The sequence below is a fragment of the Vanacampus margaritifer genome, chromosome 16 (assembly GCF_051991255.1).
Source record: "Vanacampus margaritifer isolate UIUO_Vmar chromosome 16, RoL_Vmar_1.0, whole genome shotgun sequence".
Taxonomy (NCBI): Eukaryota; Metazoa; Chordata; class Actinopteri; order Syngnathiformes; family Syngnathidae; genus Vanacampus; species Vanacampus margaritifer.
In genome coordinates this window covers 4,746,586-4,772,756 of record NC_135447.1, presented here as the reverse complement: position 1 = coordinate 4,772,756, position 26,171 = coordinate 4,746,586, and the positions used below count along the sequence as shown (strand labels likewise).

The window sequence follows — 26,171 nt, the reverse complement described above, 5'->3', positions numbered from 1 at the left end:
TTTGAATCATTTATACATTTTTGGCTTGGTAAATCATTTATCAGTTTCATTACCGAATTCCCGTTGACGGACACGTAGATTAACAAGATGGGTTCGGAGCATAAATTATGAATAATTCAGAGGTTGTGCTCACCGAAAACAACATGTTCTTCTTGTCTTGATTGACAGCTCGAGGGTCAGGAACTGGGTCAGTGTGCTTGATGATGGACACAGACTCCCCTGAAGACAAGGAATATAAATATTAAGGGAGTCAGGCAGTTAAAATTTGTAATTGTAATTAATCACATGACTTTTTTTTGTTTCATTATAATTGATAAAATGAAGTTAAAAAAAAAAAGTTCTGTACTGTAAGAAACGAGTGTGATATTGATTTGTGTAGAGGTCCTTTTTCTGCCACTAGATGGCATAATTGCATTTGTAAGACATTGGTGGCGGCTCAGTGCATTTTTCTTTTCATATCAAGAGCTTTCTAATCCTTCACATGAAGTAGCTTGTGAACTTCTGCACACTTTTAAAATTGTAAAATACAACTTGACCCCCGGTCCCCACAAATATATGCATTATTATTACTGCTAAATTTTGACGTGGACGCGTCTGCTTTGTTGCAACTGGAATTCCCTCACGAAAGGCTTTCCAAGCAAGTCATTAATCGAGCGTTAAAAAAAATAATTAGCGCCTAATTAGAGACTTTAAATTAACGCACTAATTTTGACACCTTTAATAAATAATAAATAAATATCAACAAACAATGACAGAAAAAAAAACCTGTGAGGATGGATTGGTCGACCCTCAAGGTGGTGGACTTAATCGAGGTCAACCTGATGTCAGCTGGAACTTTGTCACCAACTGAAAAGAAAAAAACTCAATTACAAAATGCAAGCTTTTTATGGGATTCTGGAAGAAAAAAAAAAAGGTTTTAGGCCAACTTGATAAACAAGCTTTATTAAATTGTTTGTGCTCACAAGGTTGAGTGATTTATTCACATTTGCGACAGCAGATGGTAATTATGTTATAAAATTAAAGCAAAAAAGTGAGAGAGAGAGAGAATTGAGAGCGATGCTTTCCGCCTGTGTGTGTGTAGCACCTACGGGAGACGGAGACAGGGTGTCGGGTTCAATGTGGGTTGTGTTTGTGTGGGAGATGGTTGCAGGCATCGAGTTGGCCGAGGCCGGACCGGCCCAGGGCAGAAGAGAGAGAGAGAACGCCTACCTTCAGATTACCTCGGCTCGAACCCTTCTCACTATAGGGATATTATTTACCAACATGTTGAGTCACAAAATACCGTCTACTACACTTTCACAAATCAATCTGTGACAACAGTTGCATCTGAAATCACGCTCAATTGACAATGTTTAGAAGTAATGCCTAAATCTGATATCTTCATTATTTAAATTTTTACTATGTCAAATTGAACACGTGACTTTTTTTCTAACTTGACATGTGACATTTCTGCGCACTAGTATAAACAAAGGTGCACTATAGTACAACAACTACATGTTACGAGTGAAGCAAAACTGTGCACTAGTTGACATCGGTGTGCTAATATTACTAGTAATAAAGAACTAGTAGAATTTTATAACGACACTAGAAGTACTAGTATCATGCGACCGTCAATGAGGGCAGTTTAGTTTCATTAGGAGCGATACATGTAAAAGTCACTCCACAAAAATGTGTAGGATGCGACTCATTGTGATTACAATTCAGCTCGATATGATTTGAGGGAATATGATGCCATTCAAAACACATTCAAAGTTCAATTAGTTCCGTTTTGCCCTCTGCTTTTTGCCGCAACTCGTCACTCACTCTTGCGTAATAAATTGGCCGAGTAAATGCAACTTTGTTAGAGAGAGCGAAGCCCCAACGCAGGTTTCCGTCTCTTCAGGTCTTCTGTAAACCCTCACACAGTCCTGACACCGAGAACCGCTGCAGTCACTCCATTTAAAAAAAAAAAAAAAAACTCAAGGAAAGTTCCAGCGGAGGCGCAAAACGCAAGCGTGTCATAACGGCGGTCAGCATCGTACCGACGAGTACACTGCAGGGGTGGAACCTTATGTCAATATATTTATTATATTTTCTCTCCTCTGAGGCATTTGTGGTCAAAAAAAAGTGTCCTTTTCCAAGACCTCCATACGGTTTATTTGACCCGCCTCACATCAAGTTCCAGTGGAACCACCTTAGGGTAATCTGAGGTAGAGGAAAAGCCGGGCAGTTCAATCAAGTCAAGGAGGATACAGATTTATTGTCTTTGTCAGTGTACCCAGCACCGTTTATGTTTGAGGGTTTTCACGTGGTACTTTTTGGATAGAATCAAGTGTTAAACTAAACTAATTTCACCACCATGTTGTGACACCCATGCAGGCTGTAAAACAGGGGACAAAATAATAAATAATAAAATAATAATAATAATAATAAAATAAAAAAAATAATAAAAAAAAAAAAATAATAATAATAATAATAAACATTTTTCACAATTAACACCTCTCTGACAGTGTACTTGAAATTGTGCATTATTTAGAGATAGACCGTTTTTTTGTCAGTACGAATCTCAGAATTCTGACTTTAAAGTATGAACTCTATCTTTAAAGTAGGAATTCTGAGTTTAATCTCAGAATTCTGACTTTTCCCTCAAAATTCTGACTTTTTCCCCCCAAAATTCTGACTTTTCCCCCCCAAAATTATGACTTTTCCCCCCAAAATTATGACTTTCCCCCCCAAAATTATGACTTTCCCCCCCCAAAATTATGACTTTCCCCCCCAAAATTATGACTTTCTCCCCCCAAAATTTGGACTTTCTCCCCCCAAAATTCTGACTCCCCCCCCCCCAAAATTCTGACTCCCCCCCCCCAAAATTCTGACTTTTCCCCCCCAAAATTCTGACCTTTTCCCCCCAAAATTTTGACCTTTCCCCCCCAAAATTCTGACTCCCCCCCCCCCCAAATTCTGACTTCCCCCCCCCCAAAATTCTGACTTTTTCCTCAAAATTCAGATTTTTTCCTCAAAATTCTGAGAATAAAGTCAGAATCCTCCCAAACTTTTTTGGCCGATAACTGATATTTGAAGTCAATATTCATTTTCAGTAAAAAGTGGGAAAAAATAATGGCATTAAAAAAATGTAAATACAAATGCCAATCTTCACTGAACAATTGTTCAAACTTTTCAAAATGTAGAAGTTTTTTCTCTCTCTTAATCTTGACAGTATACCACATTTTAAATGTCTAAAAAAAAAAACGTTCAGGGCGCTCCCAAGGTTATCAGTACGTCTTGAAAAGTTAGATGGAAACTTAAAGATGTAAATACCATAGCTCTGTTTTTTTCCCCCCAAAATTTAAAAATACCTGAAATCTTAAACTTTCACATTTCTTTGCTTTAATTTCAAACAAAAAGGTTAAGATTCCCAGGGTCACCACCATCTCATATAAAGTTAACTGAACATTTAAATAAACAGTTTCCTGAAATTAAAATGGTTTTAGCAGAATGTTTTATATCTTGCTTTTTTTTTTTTTTATACAATTAACTAAAAATGCAGTAGCATCCATGTTGCAAAACCCCTCACGACGATGACTGCGAAAGGTAGCGGTGGTGGTAGACGGGGATTGAGCAAAGTCGTTTTTGATGCTTTATGACCTGCGCGAGCTTGTCTGCGAGTCTTGTTTAGGAAGGAACACACCTGCTGCAACAAGCCCAAATTCCAAAGCGTTATCGCTTACATAATCATAATCATTCAAAAGGGAGGTATACATTTGTTCCTATTTATACAAGTGCAAAAACTAGAAACATGTATCAATTGTGACCAGTGTTGTTGCAGTTACCTTGAAAAAGTCATTTAGTTACTTTAGTGATTATTTACTTTAAAGAGTAACTAAATTAGATTACAAATTACATTTTGTCACCCTCTTAAAATTATTTTTTGCAATTTTTTTTGCCAAAATCATCTCCTCATGATGCAAATGTTTTTTTGTCTTTCTTGAAAAAAATCAAAAAAAAATAAATACTTTTTTTTTTTTTTTTTTTTTTTTAAGAGTTTGATGATTCTTTTCAGAAGGCATCGATTTAGCATATGACGACCACCACGTCACAGTTAAATTTTTGATCCATAATTGGGTTACTTTTGACCCATCAAATTTTATTATTCATCAACCATTATTTTTCTATAAAATGTGTGCTGTTTGTTATTTTCTTTTTTCTAGTGCGGATCTTGTGCCTGTTTCAAGGCACCCTCCGACCTCCGCATGACCTCTGTTCCTCATGTTTATTATATATGACCATCCTAAAGCTGTATTTTTCTTTTAACCGTTGTGAAATTGTTTTAAGATTCCTACCATGCCCATTGTTTCCCCTTTATGTAAAATAGACTGATACATCTCAAATGAATTTTTATAGACATGGCTCAAATGCCGGTGGACTCGGACGAAAGGTGAGGTCATCGCCGTAATGGTAGGAGGTCATGCGCTTGCACATTAAGTCTGGCGTACACGCGTGCTGAAACCAGAATGACAGCGGGACTATTTTTAGACGGGGTTGGCCACACACGGGCGTGTTTATAGCGGGGGATGAGTGCGTGCATCTGTGTGTGTGTGTGTGTGTAATATGAGCGAAGACCTGACAAACATCCAGGTGGTGAGACTGAGAGTATGGAAAGCAAAGGGAAGTGGAAAGCTGTGGAAAGTTAAACTGGGCTTTAAACACAAGGGAAGACCACAACCACTTACACAGAAACACACACTCACACATGCATAACTGGACCGTAGTCCTGGCACCTGCAAATACGGGGAAAAGATTGTTATGTAATCTAGTTGTGTGATATTCCAATGTTATTTCCAGACTTATGAATGGCCATCAAAAGGTGTGGGAGTACTTTTCTGTGCAAAAAAAAAAAAAAAGAGCAAAAGCGCACCTGCAGCCTCAGAAAAAGCCGCACGGAAGAAATGACGATCGTAATGAAATAAATGAGCCTCCCCGTGGGTTTGGTTGGCTTTACCTGCAATTTCTACGACGTCTCCTGGAACGATGTCCCTGGCTTTGATTCTCTGCACGGCCTTACGGTTCATGCGGTACACCTTACCCATCTCGGGTTCATACTCCTTTAGCGCCTCAATGGCGTTCTCAGCATTTCGTTCCTGTTAAAAAGCCATGAATCGGGTAAAACGTGGGTGTGACAATCAGTGGTACTTTAAATATATATATATATATATTATATAAATAAATCAATAAATCGCGATACTACAGCGCACAATTCTCGTATTGATTCAATATCCAGCCGAATCGATTTTTAAAGATCAATTTTTGATGGAAATAGTCAACAAAATTTCTTAATTAGAGTTAGGGTTCACACTTTAAGCATGGAAGAATGTTATATTAATGGAACATTAAGGCTTAAAATTTGATTGGTCTGTTTGCTAAATACGGTGGGCCAGTTTATAAGCCCGAAGTACATTTTCATACAAACCTTACTGTGTACATGTACAAGTTTATGGATTAGCATTTTCTAAATCTGAGTATAAAATAAATAAAAAATCACAATAATTGATTTATAGATTCGTATAGGGATTAATTGGTATCGAATCGAGACCTATGAATCGTGATACAGATCAAATCGCAAGCTACTAGGCAATTCACACCCCTAATATATATATATATATATATTTTTTTATTTTTTTTTTTTCCCTTACTTTTTTTTTTTAATTAGCTGATTAGCTTTTTCAATTTAATTATGATTCACTTTTTTTTTTTTTTTTTTTTTTTTAAACGTACTCAAATTTCCATCCACTTATACAAAACAGGACAATATTTCCAATTTATAAAACACTTTCAAATATTTAATAATTTTAAATAATAATTAATTTTAATAATTAAAAAAAACCTCATTTAATGCAAGGTAAGTGAGTGTAATGATTACAGTGTCATGTGGTGCCAACATTTATCAAAACAGAAATGAATAAAGACGCAACTTCATGATGACGTTTAATATCACTGTCCTCTGTCGCCATTCTTTGAATTAAAAAAAAAAAAAAAAGAAGAAGAGAAGCGTTTCTCACCTGCCACACACCAATAACGGCATTAGCAATGAGGATAAGGAGGATGACGACAGGTTCGACAAAGGCGGTAGCTGTTTCCTCTCCCTCCTCAAATAAAGCCAACACCTAGACAAACATACCGTACACACAGTCAGAACGTTCATCATCATCACACAGCTGATACTTAAGCATTTGTGTTTTGGTGTTGCGGAGGAAAAATGTCCTCATGCAGGGTAGATTTGATGCGGCAATTAAAATGTCAGCGAGATGCGGTTAACATTTAACCTTCCGGGCCACATTAAACCCCCCAAAAATAAAAAATAATTTAAATGCATTTTACGTTTACTTGGGTTATTTTTTGTTTAACTCATTCACTGCCATTGACGGTTGTAGACGTCAAAAATTCATTTGAACTATTTTTATTAGTTTAACATTTTTTTCCACTTTTGTTAACAAGAGTATGAAAAGCTAGATTTTTTTTTCGTACATTTAGAACAGATATAAAATTTGTGATTAATTGACGCTTCTAATTTTTTAAAATCTTTTTTCTTTTTTTTAAATCGCATGTAATTAACCGCATAACTTCAATAGTTAACTCACGATTAATCATAAATTTTATATCTGTTCTAAATGTACAATAAAACAATTCTAGGTTTTCATACTCTTGTTAACAAAAGTGGAAAAAAATGTTAATCTAATAAAAAATAGTTCAAATGAATTTTTGACGTCAATAGCCGTCAATGGCAGTGAATGAGTTAATAGTTACGGTTTGATTTAAAACATTAACTAAAGAGGATAACTATGGCACTGTATGTAAAATTTCAATTCAAGCAATATTGACGTCTTATATCTCTTATGTTCGAGCTAAATCAAATTTCAAAAAAAACAAGCACCGTTTGCAACGTGATCGTATTCTCGCAAACTTGCGTGCTTGCTCACCTCTCAAAACACAATGCTGTCATTATTTCATCATCAAATCCGAATTTCAAATTCATATTTCGCATTGCCATTCATACATTTTTCCACATGCCCCTTGGAAAAATAAGGATTGTGTTGTGGCCACAACTGCTCCATCGCCGTCACGTGGTCTCTTCACGGCCGAGAGCCGTTCATAAAATGGACGAATTGAGAAGAGCTCTGCGAACCCAGCATTTGAATGAAAGGAAAACAGCCACAGGCGTGTTTCTCAACAGTAAATAGAGTTAAGAGGCTGCAAACATTTCACAGCGCAATGTAGTGAGAATACTAAAATGTCGACTATTTCTGAAATCCAGCTTTTAGTTCAACAGCAAGCCAAAACATACTCAATAATGCAGACCTAATGTAGTCAAACGTACGCGTCTCTGCTTTATAATCAGCATTCATCAATGCTTGGTCCGAGTCAAATTTGTTGCAGGGTTTCCAAACCAATGCTGCAATAAGTTAGCCCCATGGAAGGGACATTACGACCGCCATTTACACTGTGCATGAAGTGAAGAAAAAAAAAAAAAACACATCATATAATGAGATTAGGATTCACAAGGAATATGACCTAATCCATTCATTGTGATTGATTCCTGGACATTTCCTCTTCTGTCATGTAATATGATGCGATTTTCAAAATGTACTGCATAGGCACCACTCGAACCAGCAGAGTCTTCGGGGGTCATTGACCATCTCGAAACAGCATTCACTATGATGCGCCACTACAAAATTTAGGATTTAAAGTATATTGTTAAAAGTGAAGTTAACCCCCAAAAAATCTTTACTATGTTCTTTGGAGCTCCACTAGTCTAAACAGATTATTCTGATTTATATTGCGTTTATGGAATAGGAGTTGAGCAGCAAAAAAACGTTTTTCATCCATCTCGGGCGGCCATTTTGCCACTTGCTGTCGACCAATCATGGCTCACTTGTTATCTGGATCTGAGCCGTGATTGGTCGTTAACTAATATTGCATTTCAAGTCGCCTTTTCACAGTTCTGACCTGTAAGCGTTCGAGGCAAAAGTAAACAACCAAAATGGCGGATAGTGATAAATAATTGTTTGTTTTGGTCCTCAAAACACATTTTGACCTCCAGCAAACTTACCTTCTCACAATTTTGCTTCATTTATGTGTTTATCTTATTTCATAAGTTCAGTAGTTCACCATATAGTTTCACCCTTGGAGATAGTGGCATGCATTAAAGTTAGGTTGAATATTTATGAAGAAAGCGATCTCGTTTTATTTCACGGTCTGTGTTTCCAAAAGGGGTCGCCACTTCCTGGTTTGAAGTCGCAAAATTTCCCACTTTCCTCGAATGCAGCATAAGCCCTTCGCAAAATGTGATGTCATTTTCAGTTGACAGCAAGTGACAAAATGGCCGCCGCTGAGACTGATAAAAACAGGTTAATTCATACTCCACAAATGTAATATTAATCAGAATGCTGTGTTTAAGACTAGCGCGGGCACATATAACATTTTCTGGTTGACTTTTAAGCCATTTAAAAGCCAGACCCAACTCGCGCCTAACTTTGCTCTCGTCACGGCCAACAACATTTTATGTAGTGAGACGACAGACAAATAGAGAACAGTTCATCGCGTCCAGGCTCCCTCGCGCACCGGCAGCTGCGGCAATCAAATTGCTTTCAAAGTCATTTGAATGCCTCATTGCTAAACAATTACAAGCGGACACCAAATCTGCCATTCGTCAGTGAAACCGTCGAGCCGTTTTACAACTCTGAAACTTCCTGGCAAAAAATAAATAAATAAAATGACCTTGACATTTTAGGCCCCATTACACTATAATTACTGCAGCGCTTTACACAATTGATCGACTCAAACTCTCATCTGCCCTTCATCATTATACAAAAATGTTGTGGACAGTCTTTGGTGCTATTATACTAAGAAAAACAAATAGCAGGCAATCAATTATGCATTCTCTCAAACAGATTATGCACATTGTTGGTGGTTGTTTTGGACTAAGATTGACATCTTTAACTGAGATTCTAAATAGCAGATGCTAAATTGAGATTTCCGCACTCTGAAAGATTGCATGCGATGTTAACTCTTTGACTGCCAAAAACGTTAAATAACGTTTAGTAAAATCCTATGGAGGAGTGCCAAAGACGTTAAAAGACGTGTTTTTCAAAACAGAGATGAAACTAACCATTTTCTATTGTTGATTACTGAAAAACGGAATACGGTAGAAACAAACTTTTTTTTCTGATGAAAGATGAGAGTCCAATCTTTCATTTGGTATTATGTGTGTTTCCATAGTCCAAACACATAATTTTCTGTGAACCTTGAAAGATCAGTCAAAAATGCTTAAATCGGCTGGCACCCACGGCATCCCTTTTCTGAAAACGTCTGGCAGTCAAAGAGTTAACAAAGTATGTAAAAGCGCCGCAAAACTAAAGAGACATAACGAACTCTTCCGAGCAAACGACATCAGCTCAGTATTTGTTTTTTTTCCCCCTCCTTTGGCGGTACGTTCAAGTAACTGAGACGTTGCGTTCCTAAGGCCGCTACGGTACACTGTGTTTTGATTGCTATAAATCATCAATGCTAACCGTTTCTGCGCGTCATATATTCATAACAACTGTTTTTAAAAATTACACATTCACACACGAAATAAAAATGTCAAAAAAATATATATATATTAAAAAATAATAATAATAATTTAAAAAAAAAAAAGAGAGCGAGCAATGATGATGACATGTCAAATCGGTAAAATTACCGAATGACCAATACTGAGCTCTCCGGCAAAAAAATAAATAAAAAAATTCTATTCAGAGCGAAGCAATATGTCAGGCAGCTAATTGCTAATGTGTGAAACGCGTACTTTTTCCATCAATAGGAGGTAACAGCACTGTTATTAAATGGACGCCGCAAGTGAGGAGCGATGAAGTATAGCCACTTTTCATTCGGATGACGGAGTGCCGAATAGCACAGAGTGTGTCACGACACCCTCGGCCCCGGTCGATCGCGCATCATTCTGCTTCATTTGGGTGCTTATGACAAAGAGATTGGATGGCGACAAAGGCAGTGATCTCGGTAAGGACCTTTTAGAAAACACATTACACAGTCTGCACACATTCAGATAAGCTTTTTGAATAGCCAGACCCGACTCTTAAGATAAACAAAGTCGATAAATAAGTAGAACATTTGATTTGTCTGTCACTTGACCTTATAGGAGACATATTACGGAAAGATGACTTTTTAATTGCTTGTATACAAATAGTTGGATCTCTGGACTGGAGGGCTCTCTGGAAGCAAGCCTTTCAGATTTTGCGCCAATTCATTTTAACAATTTCAATTTTCTATTAGTTATTTATTAATTACTTTTTTTTTCAGTTTTGTTAACAAGAGTATGAAAATCTAGATTTTTTTTGGTACATTTAGAACAGATATACAATTTGTGATTAATCGTGAGTTAACTAGTGAAGTCATGCGATTAATTACGATTACAAATTTTAATTGCCTGATGCCCCTAATTTTTAACAATCTTTTCTTTTAAACAAAAAAACATTTTTTTTTAAATAATCTTTTTTTTTTTTTTTAAAGAAAAGATTATTAAAAATTAGGGGCGCCAGGCGATTACAATTTTTATCCGTAATTAATCGCATGACTTCACTAGTAAACTCATGATTAATCACAAATGTTATATCTGTCGTAATACAATAAAAAAAAAAATCTAGGTTTTTATACTCTTGTTAACAAAAATGGGAAAAAATGTTTAACTAATAGAAATAGTGCAAATGAATTTTTAACGTCTATAGCCGTCAATGGCAGTGAATGAGTTAATATAGTATTATATTATTTAGAATGTATCAGTAATGTGATTTGTTTTCACAATAGAGTTCTGAGTTTTAGCTTTGACTCTAGAAGTAGTCGCAATAAATGTTCTCAAAATTACATTGCAGCCGAGCATTTTTAAAACAAGCAAATTAATTAATTAATTAATACATTTTGCTTTTTTTACTGCTATACACAATGTTTTTTTGTTTTTTTAATTGGTTTGGTTTCTTGGGAGTAACCTGCAAAAATATATATATTTTTAAATTGCTCTACAAAGATAGAAATTTGCTCCTCAAATAAAGTCCTCGATTCACAAAACTGCTGAACACAAAAAAATAAAATAATAATTGAGCCTTGAAAGTCATAAAATCAATTACCCAAACATGACATGGATACATGTCTATTAAGGTCGTTGGTATTACGCGAGGAGGCAGTAGCTCAGGTTTAACATTACCTTCAACCCCAACATGGACGCGCAAACAGTGGAAGCCAACAGAAACGTAATCGCTTGTGTAGTAATAAGCTATTGCTTGTCTTAGCTCTTCCACGCTAACCGCCATATTTACACAGAAAACGTCATCTAACAGCACTTGAGGAAAAGTGAACTTTTCCAACCCACGCCTGCACTTGGAGCCCTTAGAGAGGGCATATTGTGTCATGTACATTTTTAGAGCCCCCCCCCGTTTCAGAAATAGCAAAAAGAGCAATTCCATTCCAAAACACCAGACGTGCTGGAATAGATGGAAAAAAGTCGATATGTTTTCAGGATTCCCCGCTCCACGCCTCCTCCGAACTTCACTCCAAAGCACGGACGGTCACAATTGAAGCCGCTGCAGTGGAGGGGGTTTTGATGGATAGTTGTGTTTCCAAGTGGGCTCTCCCTGTTCCCCTCACTAAAACTGTATCAACACTGGATGGAAAAGACTTCCATGCGCAAATGTTCCACACTCAAACAGAGCAATAACTAAAGTGAGAATAAAACTGCGATGAGCGCTATCAATTCCCAGCCAATTAGCGCGTCGTTATTTCAAAAGAAGGCCCCGAGCGACGCTCACTTACAAAAGAGACGCAGGCGGCGAGAAGCAGGATCCTGACGAGAAGGTTTTCAAACTGCTCCAACACCAGTTCCCACAGGGACTTTCCTGTAAGACGCACACACAGTTGTCTTAAGGGAGTCAAAGTTTAGAAGACTTAAGGGTGGAAAGAATGTGTAACATTTAGTACAAGCAGCAGGAATAATAACAATAATAATAATAATCTGGATTTAGTAGTGTGTACATCTGGTTCATCCTCTTTAATCATGCAAGGGAGGAGGATAGAGGCCTCCCTGGAAAAAAATCAATATTTACCTTCTTCGGCAGGGAGCTCTGTAGATGTCACGTCACGACGGTTGTAAAGGAATTGAAGGCGGACACGGAGAAGGGGTGGGGGTGGTGGGGGGGGGTTGGTGTAAGGGGAACAAAGAAAACAAGAAATTGTGAATATTTTGTCGAATGGGTGACGTTAACCACATTCAATTTCAATATAGATAATGCTCTGGCATCAGATATGCACAATAAATATACGTAATTATTTTAAATAATAGTGAACTATAACAAACAAACAAACAAATAAATAAATAAATAAATAAATCTTATGATTTTCGTGTTATACTGTATGTACAGCAGTTCAAATTTTTTTTGTTTGTTTTTTTAGTGCCAACGACAATAAACCCCAAACTTAGCTATAATTTATTGACATCAAACCAATTTTTTTTCCCAGCGGATTCAGTTCACTTTCAACAGAAGCTGTTGAAGGTTTTTGGTAAATGGTCAACTTTTTATAGAATGTTTTTATCCACAACATTGCTGCCTAAAGCGCTTTACAAAGCATTCGCGCACACATCATACGCCAGTGGGGTCGGCTGCTGCCATGGGGGTTCGGTGTCTTGCTCGAGGACGCTTCGACATGGTCGCTGAGGATCGAACCCAGAACCTCGCGACCACATGCCGCCCGGTTTATGCCAGTACAGTAGAAATAAGACATATTTGAGTATTCTAGACACATTGCATATAGGAATTATTTGGGGCCTATTACAGACTCTTGAGGTATCCCATAAGTCACCTTTGATAGATTGGATGCTATGTTATTAAATTAAAATTATTGGTCAACCAAGCAACTGCATCCATTTATATGCCAACCCTCTTGTCATCAGTTTTTTTAATCGTGGTGGTGTAGCTTTGCACTTATGATACAACCAAACTGAGCTCATTGTCTTTAACTAATTTGCTCCCAAAAACGTATAAATATGTTCTACTTTAAATGTTTTAAGTGTCCCAAAGACGTATTCATATGTTTTTTTTTTTAATTGTTTAGTTTTTTTATGCTAGGGCATACAGAAGGCTTTGTTGCAGCCTCTGAACCGCACGCAACGGTTGAAGAAAAGGTAGGTAAAAAACGGCTAGGAGGTGGCCAGAGAGCAAAAGAGATCAACCAGGGCCATGTTGAAAAAAAAAAAGCTGTTTTCCCCACAGTTAAAATAGATTTGTGAATAATGATAAAACTTAACTAGATTCTAATGCTAAGGCTATACTCTTTCTCTTGGTAGGTTCCATGTTTTGTATAGCAATAGAACACAGTATTATTTTGGGTCTCAGTCAAAATACAGTAAAACAGCCGGGAGCGAAGGGGGTTGCTTCAGAGTAAATGGCTGGGAGTGAATGAGTTAAATGTCTACACACGGACCTACGCAAGTGTTTAGGGTTTAAATTCAGAGTTAGTCAGGTTAATGGTTTGCAATTAGATTATTTTTCCTGTTGTGGTGGTTGTAATTTTTATAAAAGGACATTAAAACTATGAAGTGAAAGGATGGACGTATTCCTTAACTTTACCATTCAGTGGAAAAGCTTCTCATTCTAGCCTTTTTATTTATAGCTTATTAGCAGCAGTGCGAAACCTCCCACGGAATCTCGGAGCTTGACAGTTTATTCACATATAAAAAAAAGAGTTTTAGAAGCCAACATCGTTCTTTTCTGCTTGCGTTTGATTAACAGATCCGAACACCCCCGACATGTGAATCACACTACAGAAAACAAGCCCGATTCTTCAAAAACGTCCTTTTTGTCCCACTTATTAACGTTACCATGATGCAAACCCGCTCAGTCGAATCCAACACAAAAGGAACAAAATCATCCTGACTGCTGATGACTGTAGAAACGTTTTAAATGAGATATTGTGGGAAAAGAAACGGCACGCATATTGCGGTGACCCTAAATGGAGCAGTGGAAACAAGCAGCATGTTTTCTCCAGCATGTTTTGAGCAGACGTCGCTACACGATTATGAAACGTGACCATGTGGGGAAAAGAGTTGGAAAGCGGGAGGACCTTGACGCGAGGCCTCTGCTGCCTTCCAAAAACAAAATTCTCGTAGTCACTCAGTTCGCACTCCACACAAGCGGAAAGAGAAATAACTTAAAGGGCCCCCTGTAATTGGCCAAACATTGGCACTTATTTTATAGTTGTGGACTTAAAAAATGACGTTTGCACTAAAAAAAAAAAAGTTGGCTCCAAAAAGACTCAGCAGTGATTTTGCTTGTTTTCTGATTAGTTTTACAAGAACGCCAACAGGTTCGAAAATTTCAGAGGTCAGAATGGAATAGTAGTAAGTGTGCTCGTACCCAATTTGCCTGGTACGCAATATTAACCAATTTGAAGGGCAATTATTTACAAAAAAAAATGATCATTGGAAATGAATGCTGAAAAAAAAAAAAAAGGAAATGAATGCTAGTTTCATTGAAATGGTCATCCAACCAAATTGAGCCAGCTGATTATGTGTGATTTAGGTACCCCCCCCCCCCCCCCCAAAAAAAAAAAAATATTCACAATAATATGTTCTATGCAGCCCCACTAGTCAAAATTCTATTCTGGTTATGAGTTAAGCAGCAAAATCTAGCCGGCGGCCATTTTGCCTCTTGCTGTCGAGTGAAAATGACATCACAGTTGCTCAGGTCTCCGATATCAACCAATCACAGCTCAGTTTCAGAAAACAGGCGAGCAACTGTGATGTCATCTTCGCTCGACCGTAAGTGGCAAAATGGCCGCCCCCCTGAGACGGATAAAAATGGCAGAATTTTGCTCCACAAATGGAATATTAATCCGAATGTCACGTTTAGACGAGTGAGGTCACATATAACATGTCATTTAATGTTTACGTTTGACTTCCCCTTTTAACGGTGTTATCAGATCAACGTTTGTGTGCTTTTACGCCGTAAATAAACCATATTATGGAATTGATTTGGAATCCTGTCATCTCAAGCTAGTCCGCACTTGAGCTCTACTACTTTAACATCTGACAAAGCGAAGCAAGGGAGGAAAACAACTTGAGTTTGATTAAAACAGACTAGTGCGAACGCACCCTATTGTGGGAGTCCGATTAAAAAAAAAAAAAAAAAAAAAAAAACTTTCCCGATGATGTGTGTCCAGTCATAAATAGACCACGTTGGAGAGATTACATCATAAAGTTGACCTTGGATTGTCTCAGCGCCTCACAATGAGTTGGATGCTGGACCGCGGCTACTACAAACAGAACATATATAACAAATGATTTGTTGGAATTTAGATGTTTCTGGGGTTGGTGAAGGACTCTGGGTGGTGGGTGATGTCTGGTCGGTGCTGGATTTCACTTTCGTTTCTTTTCTTTGGTCCTTCCTCGGGTCTCCTGACGGCCTCACGACGCTGGCTGGAAGTGTTCGGTTGAGGTGAACGGTATGGGATTTTTTAATAGGTTTTAGGTGAACTAATGAATACACACTCACATACAAAATAATTTTTAAAAAATAATAAAAAAAAATTAAAAAAAGAGAGCGAGCAATGATGATGACATGTCAAATCGGTAAAATTACCGAATGAACAATACTGAGCTCTCCAGAAATAAATAAAATAAAAAATAAAAAAATAACATATATACAGCCTGGGCATTATAGTGCTGAGTCACTGCGGATAGCTTCAAACTTGCAGTCCCCGAGGCTTTTAGCATTGAGGTTTGACGTGCGAAGTCACAGGGGAAATTCAGCAGCGGCACCACGGAGAAGTGGGTTCTGCTGTTTTCCACGCTTCACCGGTCTGACATAAGCCCCTTTTACCGTGCTTTCCCTGCTTGTATAATATTTTTTTTTATGGCAGAAAGGCTAGCTGCGACTCAAGAGCGGGAGACAAAAGAGACGGAATGAAAGGACAAGACAGCAGGAGGGAGGGCTCAAAGTGCACAACGGGTTTCCCTGACTTCCCTCTGCCAAGGATTCCCTCACAGTCAGTCTGGGCTGCGTCAAGCCGAAGGCTTGCCCAGTCGCATTCCTGAATACTGACTTCACCTCAAGCCGTGTCCCCACAACACTTCCCCGCCTCCTCCCTGCGGGCCCAGACAATGAATTAAAAAAAAAAAAAAAAGGAGCTTGTTTACACACAGCAGAAAAGCGGTCAATGCCAAGCGAAAAGGGGAACACTTCCTGGAGACAGTCGCCAACAACAGCAGGGTGCTCGTTTTCGGCGTCCAACGCTGGAAGGGGAAGCGGGAAACCTGACATATTTCTTTCAGCACTTCACATTGTTTCATTGCTTTCACAGTTTGACGCTCTTTGCACATCCATCTGCAGTCTGACAAAGACATCTGCAGATTATCGGAAACCAAATAAACACCGCACGAGTACAGTACAGACTTTTTTGTAAATTTCCACTATGACTGTAGCAGGTAAATATCAGCGTTGCCAGAGCAATTTGACGTTACTATTAACTCGTTCACTCCCCGCTATTTTCACTGAAGCAACCCCCTTCGCTCCCGGCTGTTTTACTGGATCTTGACTGATTTTGCAAGGCCCACAGAATATTGTGTTCTATTGCTATAAAAACATGGAACCTACCAAAAGAAAAATTAGAGTCTCTTCTTTCATCAGGAAAAAAAAGCATATTTCTATCTGTTTGCGTTTTGAAGCAATTAGCAATAGAATAGAGCTAAGTTTCATCATTATTCACAAATCTGTTTAAAACGGTGGGGGAAATGGCTTTTTTCAACATGGCCCTGGTTGATCTCTTATACTCTGTTGTCACCAGCTGGCCGTTTTTGTAATAACTACCATTGCTTCAAACATTCTCTTCAATTTAGAGGCTGCATCAAAGCCTTCCGTATGCTATAACATAATTAAAAAAAAAAACATGCATAAAATACATATAAATACGTCTTTGGGGGCATGGTAATATTTAAAATAGAACCTACTTATGCGTTTTTGGGAGCAAATGAATTAATGCACAATTTAAAAATATTGATCAGGGATGGGCAGCTGGCAAATCTTAAAATTCTTTTAAAAATGCTGAGAACCGTTCTTTATATGTTTTCCATGAAAAACAAGGGGAAATGGAAAAAACGATCAAAATTCAAAATCTAAAAAATATTGTGAAAATCTGAAGAATAAGCTTAAAAACTGCTTACAACAGGAGTCAATTGTAGTTTTAAGTTGTAATATCACCAAGCACCACTAGGTGACAGACATGCTTAGTTGCGCTCACACTGGGTCTTATGCTACAGTTTTCTCTCACTTTTTGCTTTTATATGTACTACTATGGACGTTGACTATTTTTTTTTATTATATTTTTATTATTTACTTTTTTATTTTATTTCAAGGCCTCTATTATGCCATTATGACCCCCCCCCCCCCCCTCCACACATTCCCACCCTTCTAAAAACTTGTTACATTCAATAAATTTAACTTGGCTACTGATTACAGGCTGCGTTAATAAATTCACGTGAGGAAATGCGCGCTCCTAATAAATACATTCTAGTTTTGATTTTGAATCTTAAAATGGCTTTCTTTAACCAAGAAACCAGGTTACAAATGTCCCTAGTGAAAACTGAACCATAGTACCTCAATAACGTTACAATTTTGAGTGAGTTGATCTTTATGAAGGAATAAAAATACACAAAACGAGTTCCCGCACTAAATGTTGATGCTTCCGTAAACAATAAGCAGCTTTCAAATCAGCTCATTGTGCGTGTGTCTTACGATCTCATTCAGTAAACCTTTGCAGAGTGTAGCCAATAAAAAATAAAAAATAAAAAAACAGGCCTATAAATATCATGACGGTAACCCCCTAATAGCTATTGCACACTAATGTATGATAGCTTCCTATATACACTTCCTCTCATAACGTATGATCCCACTGGAAAAACTCTGAAATGCATTAAGAAAAAGTGAATTTTAAATGCCGGTGCAATTATCTTGTCCATGTCCACATAGCGAGGCTAGCGGATGATATGTCACCGAGCCACTTATCATTTCTCAGCAGCACAATGCGGACAAGGAAATCTGCTTGTCACAATGAGAAACCTCAAAGTGGAAATATAGAAATGAATGCACACAAATAAACTGATGACAAAAAGTCAACTCGCACAGCAGTTATGTTCATGGCTTCCGTGGCTAATTATAACAAGTTTTTCCTGCGGTCTATTTCGAGCACCGATCTTAAAAAGGTTTGATAATTAGTTTTCATAGTTGAGACTAATTCAATGAAAATAGGAGGAGAAATGACGACTTTATTCACGATGGGCCAGATGGATGGAATATTGGATCTTTTATATTTTTCTTTTAATACCAGTGAGACGCTTATTAAACACTATATCATGCCTAGAAAAGTGGTGATGGTGGAGCGAAACTCTATATTTTATTCATTGCAATAATTATTTTAGCCTCCGTGTGTATTGAATAGAATAATGCAAAGGGGGGGGGGGTCAACCAGAGCGACGTCGTTGACGTTGCTTAACTTCTTTTACTACTTTTCTTCAGACCACATACTACAATTACATTTTGGTATAATATAATAGATGTGATATGAGATATGATGTATGAGATATGAGATGATATATGATATGAGATATGACATATGATTATATGATATATAAGATGATATGATTATATGATATATGATATATATGATGAGATATGAGATGATAATTTATGAAATGAGATATGAGATATGATGATGAGATATGATATATGACAAATGATATGATATGATGATATGATGATATACGATGAGATATATGATGAGATGATATATATAATGAGATATGAGATGATATATATAATGAGATATGACATATGATTATATGATATATAAGATGATATGATAATATGATATATATGATGAGATATGAGATGATAATTTATGAAATGAGATATGATGATGAGATATGATATGACAAATGATATGATATGATGATATACGATGAGATATATGATGAGATGATATATGATGATGAGATGATATATATAATGAGATATGAGATGATATATGATATGAGATATGACATATGATTACATGATATATAAGATGATATGATTATATCATATATATGATGAGATATGAGATATGATATATGACAAATGATATGATATGATGATATACGATGAGATATATGATGAGATGATATATGATGATGAGATGATATATATGATGAGATGTTTAAAAAAAAAAATCTCAAATGGCTTCGGCAGTAAAACCCCTCATTAAAGCCTTCATCAGCGATGACCAACAGATAGACGCACACGTGGGATGTTCGAAAGCCGGCGACAAGCCAGCCAAAGCAGGGATGACACACTGGAACCGCTTGAGCCAGGAAGTGACTCAAAACCCAGCGGCCTTGAATTACTTTTCAACAACTTAACACTCTCTTCTCAGCCCACATCACTCCAACGACACAATGCAATTCTCAACTGGAACATGGTGGGACAATTAAAGTGAAATGTAAACAAGCGCCTGATTCGAAGAGAACACTCCGGCGTGTGTTGGCGGGGAGGAGGAGGAGACAATGAAACGTCTCTCTCGCAATGAGTGACACACTCTTCCTTTAAAGTCGTGGCGTGGCACAAGAGGAGAAATTAAGTTGTCATAATTATAGAAAGCATGGTAAGCAAAGTGTAGTTGCGTTACACAATTCATCCTCTTTTTATTGACAGAAAAAAAAAAAACATGCTTAGTACGTCAGTAACGTGAGTTAATCTAAAGAGGTTATTTAAATGGTAGATGGCATTTCCTCTTTTATTGTGGAGAAGGAAGTTCAAGATGATATGATTTTGATCAGTAGAGTGGAAACAACTTACATTAAGTGGTCCAAACTACGGCTCGGGGGCCATTTGCGGCCCATCATGCATTTTTCAGCGGCCCACAACATGACAAGAAAAATTAGATTTGAGGGGGGGGGGGGGGGTTCAAAGTGGAGGTGGGCAGAGTGAGAAGGAAGGGTGCGAAAAAGAATTGATGCCACTACTACGAAAAAAAAAAAAAAGTTTTATATGAGGGGTGTCAAACATTTTAATTCAGTGGCCACTTTCACCCAAATTTGATCTCGAGTGTCCGTTACCTAATAACCTATAAATAATGAGATGTAAATAATTACATGTACATTCTGAAACTATTCTCATTTATTATCTTACTGCAGAGTAATCTGAATTTTTTTTTTTTTTTTTTTTTTTAAATTGTGCATTTTTTTTTTGCATTTTTTGGAGTAACTGCCAAATTTAAGAATGTCATTTAAGTGGTTGCCAGTGTGCCCCTATAGACTAGTGGATAAAATTAGGAACAATAATAATGTTACTGAAAACTACTGTTTGTGTCGGACACTCCTGATTTATATAATATAGAGCTTTATATAAATAAAGATCGTTCCATTTTAGAAGCAAAATAGTTTCTTCCACTTTCTGTTCTATGTCAAGGTCCAATTTATGAAGATACCACAGTAACAATCCTCAAGTAACTGTTTAAAAAATAGTCATCAGTTTGCACGCAAAACAAAAGAGAATTAAATATTAAAGCTAAAGAACATTAAAAACAAAACACTTTTGTTTTGGCTCCCACCTATCATTTACACAAAAGGCCCATTTCTCTCAAATGTTCCGAAATCTGTTCAAATTTGTTTTAGTGAGCACTTCTCCTTTGCCGAGATAATCCAGCTACCTCACAGGTGTGCTACCTTCACCTTTAGAGTGACCTTGAGGAGCGTGATGGTCACACCAGATGCTGATTGGTTTTATGAACCATGAGATAGACAGGGATTCACTGCAATTGCATATTTTGATTACCATTGTGAAAAGTATCAAAACTCAATTTCCCTCACAAAACAATAAGCTTTTAAAATGACTTTGCCAGTGTTGCATCAAACAAAATGCTGCGCAGGGGGGAGTTGTTGCTAAGTGTAGGAGTGTGTGGATGTACTGTAGCTCAACAAGCTTCCCATATTTGATGTCATGTCATGTTGTCGCCTGTCAAGTCGAACACTCCATTTTGTCTCAACTCTTGACAAGCAAAGGCGGAAAAATACACGGTGGAAAAAAAACAATCCCTGAATTGTCAGGGTGTCTGTTCTCTGGAAGAAAAAAAATAATAACAGCTCTTTGGTTGTGGACTGTGAATGTGCAGGCTAGAAATTATTGACCGTTACAGTACAAACATTCTTTGAGTGCCCACACACAGGGCAGCGTGTGAGTACGTGCGATAAAAGTGACTTATTGGAGGCACGCTTGCGGTAAATGAGTGAGATTCCTGCAGTAAATGGAGTGCGTCAGGAGACTGTGGAGTTAAACTACTATATTAGATTTTTTTTTTGTGCTGTCAAACCATTAAAACATTTAAACGAATAAATCGCTCAATTTTCCGTAATCACATTTTTCTACACAGTACATTTCGTAGAGTGAATTTTGGATTATATTATGTCCCAGACTAAACTAGAGTAAATTTTAAACCAGAAAGAGAGCAAAACGTCGCTGGCGTCAGGTGGAATCCTCGTACCCCCGACCATTTTGGTCCCCCTATGCACACGCCAACAATGCTATCCAACGGTAGGCGCGGCACAGCTCAAGTGATAGAGCGGCCGTCCCCCCTTGCTGAAGGTTGCGCGATTGTTCCTGAACTATTGAGTGATTTTTAAAAAAAAAATTATTCTATATAATATTTTACTCTCTTCCGAGTGTAACGTTTATTCTGTTTAGACTGGGACCGAATATAGTCTTTTTTAGAGTAAAATTTACTCTACGAAATTTACTGTGTACTTCCGCTTCGACTTTTTTCTTCAAAGCAACAGATATTGTGTAAAATCTTGGAATTAATGTAAAATCATCACATAGAAAGTAAAGAGAAAAAAAAGAAAGTATTTTTATCATCAAATACTGTTCTAATCGCTTTCTTTAATCCTTGAATAGAACACTTAATACTTAGAATACTGTAAAATACAGCTGTTAAAACGATCAAAAGGCACTCAGCTTTACAGGTGATCTTTTTCACATAAAAAACAATTCTCAGAACTTATTTCGGCTCCACACTGAGTTAACTGAGAATTATTATTATTATTATTTTTTTTACACGCTTTCATTCGCTGCCATTGACGGCTATAGACGTCAAAAATTAATTTGAACTATTTCTATTTAACATTTTTTCCACTTATGTGGAGTGTGAAAACCTTTTCTTGTATATTTAGAACAGATATCAAATTTGCAATTAATCGTGCGTTAACTACTGAAATCATGTGGTTAATTACAATTTTAAAAAATAGTTGATAATTATATTTTATCGCAATTAATCGCATGACTACACTAGTTAGCTCACAAATTTTATATCTGTTCTAAATGTACAATAAAAAAAAATTGTAGGTTTTCATACTCTTGTTAACAAAAAGTGGGGAAAAAATGTTAAACTAATAGAAACAGTTGAAATGAATTTTTGACAGCTCTAGCCATCAATGGCAGTGAATGAGTTAAATTAATCCCCATAATTAACTCGGATTTTGACAGCCCTAAGGAGGAGAATTAAACTAAATGTCCTTGACTGACTAAGTTTCCAGGCCAGTGTCATATCGAGCATAATAATGCCTCCATTTGAGATGATCGCATGTTCGAATCTAGACCAGAGGTCTCCAAATCCTCTCGAGCCCCCAACCAGCCTGTTTTCCATTTTCTCCCCTCATCCAACAGACGTCTCTCGAGGACTAGCCTTGGAGACCCTGATCTAGACAACAAACAATTTCGATAAACCTGTAGTTTTTGGTTTTCATTCTAGCCATAGAAACACAGAAAACAGTCAATAAGAAGACATGATTGCAGAAAAAAATACAAATCTGACATCCAAAAACGACTGTGTACATTTGAAAGGTTCTACATAAAGATACGGACAGAAACGCAAATTGATTTCCGCAGGTTAAGTTGCTATGGCATCACTGGAACCGCAGACTCTTGACTCGTGCAGATCGTGTTAGATTCCCTTTTCGTTTGCCCTCTCATGTCCGCACCAAGACAAACACTCGCGCTGGCTCATCATGCTAATGAGATTCTGGTAACACCGCCTCATCAATTGTGCATGCATGTTTGCGAGCGCTAACATACATGCGCCCCTGCGAGGCTTTTGCAATGAGACAGAAATAAACACCTTGCAGTCAACTAGAAAGTCAGCACTTTCCGAGAAAACAAGGAGAAGCAGCTGTGCAGTCAACATAACCAAATATAAGCCACATTGGTGTCCCTGGGTTGACTTTGTCTTACAGAAGAAACAATAATAAAGTCAGATCCAAAAAGGGAAACGGGTATTCCCTTGCAACAGCTATTATCTATACAGACTTACACACACACACACACATGCACAGGAAGTTCACAGCTAAAAGCGATGTTATCTGTGGCGGGACGTTGTTTTTTTCCATGAAGTCATCACAGGCCTGTGTAAAGCGGCTGCGCGGCAAACAAGAGGCCAACTGTTTGACTTGCACAATATGGCGCTATACTGTACGCCGCAGCTCGGCCGCACATGCAAATGACAGGCCAGGAGGGAAAGGTGGGGCTGTGCACACTCAACGCGCTAGGCTAATAACGCCACGCTACACACAAACTTACAAGAAGGTCGATATACCGCACAATAAAAGACCGACCAGTGGCGTTGTAAAAAGTAGTGTGCTAATTTTGCTAACATCATTAGCAGCCTTAGTGTTGTTTCAGTATAATGACCAAATATAATTCACTATATATCCACTAAGGCTGAACTGTTAGTAAAAAGTATTGTGTATCGTGGTTAGCTAGCAGGCTATATCCTGCTTCAAAGGTTAGCTAGCAGAATATCTTGCTCCATAGCAGGTGGCTAACAAATGGGCAGCGGTACGACGATTCTGATGGATAGTCTGTTGCCTGTTAAAAAGTATTGCGTATCGTAGTTAGCTAGCAGGCTAAATCCTGCTTCAAAGGTTAGCTAGCAGAATATCTTGCTCCATAGCAGGTGGCTAACAAATGGGCAGCGGTACGACGATTCTGATGGATAGTCTGTTGCCTGTTATGAGTCACCACTCTTTTAGAACGTCTCATGGAAAATGCTTTGGGATGTTAAAAATTCACTTCTACCATCTACAGTGGAACCTCGGTTCACAATTAATTCGGAGACACTATTCCTGAACCGAACTGAAAGCACCCACTGAAATTAATGGAAATAGAAATAATTCAAAACCAAGTGATGTTTTCCTTGTTATTTTTGCCGTGTACTGTGGAGTTGAAAAATAGATACGTTATAGAAATGAGTGATAACGTGCTTTATTCTAAAGAAAGCAGTCGCAAATCAGAGACGTCTTAAGGCAATATAGCTAGCTGTTGCGTTATGCTAATGCTATCATCAGCACTTTTTTTTTTTTTTATGTAGCCAGCTATCATCAGCACTTTTTTTATGTAGCCACACAAATAACTATAATTCTACCTTTTCTATTATTTAAGGTCTTCGCCACTGCCTTTACGGCTTCTTTGTTTTTGACAGTAGTATAAAAAGTGGAGCCTGAAAATGATAACGTGATCACCACCAGTTTCCGGCTTGCGCAGGTCTTGTCAAAGATAAACAGACTTACAGTAGCGAGAGCGGGCTAATGAGTACGCCAATGTGGGGGCCATCTTGGCAGGGGTTAGTAGTTACTTTCCTATAAAAAGCAACGCATGGGCACACGTGACGGCCATGTTGGCAGGGGTCACTGTCGCATGAACGCTAGTTTAGCACGGCCTTCATGACGCAACTCAAAGAAACGTGTTGTATCTACCAATTAATTAATTTGGATACACTTTTCAAACAGTTTCAAGCTTCTTCTTTTTTTATTTACATGAATTTTGTACTGAGCATTTTTTATGCCATGAAGAAAATACAAAATATTTTGGGACTGTATTGAGTGTTTTTAGACCATGAAAAAAATGTTTTAAAAAATTAAAAATATTTAGGCCCTTCTCCCAATTAGTCACCTAACTCGAAGTTCCACAGCATATTAATTTTTGCTCCATTTACATTTCCCTGCCGCGGGGCTACTGCCATCCATGGCAGCCCGGAGTTGTTATTTGATTTGATCTTGTGACTTGAGCGGTAAAGTATCAGACATCTGCCTATTTCTGAGAGACAAGTGTTTAAAGTGATAAACAGGTTGACCAAGCTTTTGGGTTCCATCAACGTCACCGCCTCATCTTCCATTCGAGTACAAGTGTGTGTACTTCCTGGTGACATGAATGACAAGCAGGGGATATGTACGCTGTGTACACAGAGGAACGCTGCTGGTTTGTTTTACTTTGTGCTTACTTTAAAACAGGACCTGACATAAGGGGGCTTCAATAGACCAGCAGACCAGATTAAATTACTTAATTAATATGACAGCTATATTCTTTAAGGGTGAATGGCCAGCCCTTGTGGTGCATATAAGAAGGTACGCGGGCCAATATTTGTATGTATTATACAATGAATGAATCCTAATCCGAGTCATACTAAAGTCTCCGCTGTGGGCAATTAAAACACGGTCGTATTTGAAATAACCTAATATTGATGCAAATAAATAAATGTATAATCTAATATAACGTTGCACTCAAAGCGCAGCAGAGGGTAACGCTTGAAATATTACACCCATATATTTCGACAGCATCTAATTGAATCTTGCAGCATTGTGAAAAAGAATGAATGAGGGTGATAAAGGAGCAAAACTACTCACCGTTCGGCCCATATTTCTCCAATTGCACTTTCACTTGCTCCTGAGTCAGCCCTGTGTTTTCATTCACGCCGAAAAAGTCTAAAACTTCACTCGCCGGTTTAGTGTGCGCGTTTTCCATCTCGGCGGACACAATTTGGCGCTTAGATGAGGAGATGAGAATGCATGGAGTTGAACATCTACTCGGGTGCTAGAGCGAGGCGGTGAGGGGGTGGAGGTGGGTGCCGAAAAGATTTCCGCAGACGGACGCCGAGGCGGTTGGGTGCGTCTCCTTGTACGAAATCACCTGGCCACGCCAGAACAAGAAGAAGAAGAAGCAGCAGCAAACCCCCGGCCCTGAATGAGACGCACGTTGCTCTGCTTCAAGTGATCGCCTGCTGTCGACCTCATCTGCATGTGA

General features: G+C 37.9%; 1 protein-coding gene across 2 annotated transcripts in view; it reads right to left on the bottom strand.

The window, feature by feature from the left end:
• Positions 1-26,171, bottom strand: part of atp2a3 (ATPase sarcoplasmic/endoplasmic reticulum Ca2+ transporting 3) — a 53,486-nt gene extending 27,315 nt beyond the window's left edge. For both annotated transcript variants that reach the window (XM_077546433.1, XM_077546432.1), the window contains exons 1-7: positions 25,775-26,171; positions 12,123-12,140; positions 11,833-11,915; positions 6,036-6,140; positions 4,979-5,117; positions 766-846; positions 134-219 (exon numbers count right to left, since the gene is read on the bottom strand). In XM_077546433.1, the coding sequence (XP_077402559.1) occupies positions 134-219; positions 766-846; positions 4,979-5,117; positions 6,036-6,140; positions 11,833-11,915; positions 12,123-12,140; positions 25,775-25,892 (630 nt within the window). In that variant the 5' untranslated portion in view covers positions 25,893-26,171. The remainder of the gene's footprint in view (positions 1-133; positions 220-765; positions 847-4,978; positions 5,118-6,035; positions 6,141-11,832; positions 11,916-12,122; positions 12,141-25,774) is intronic.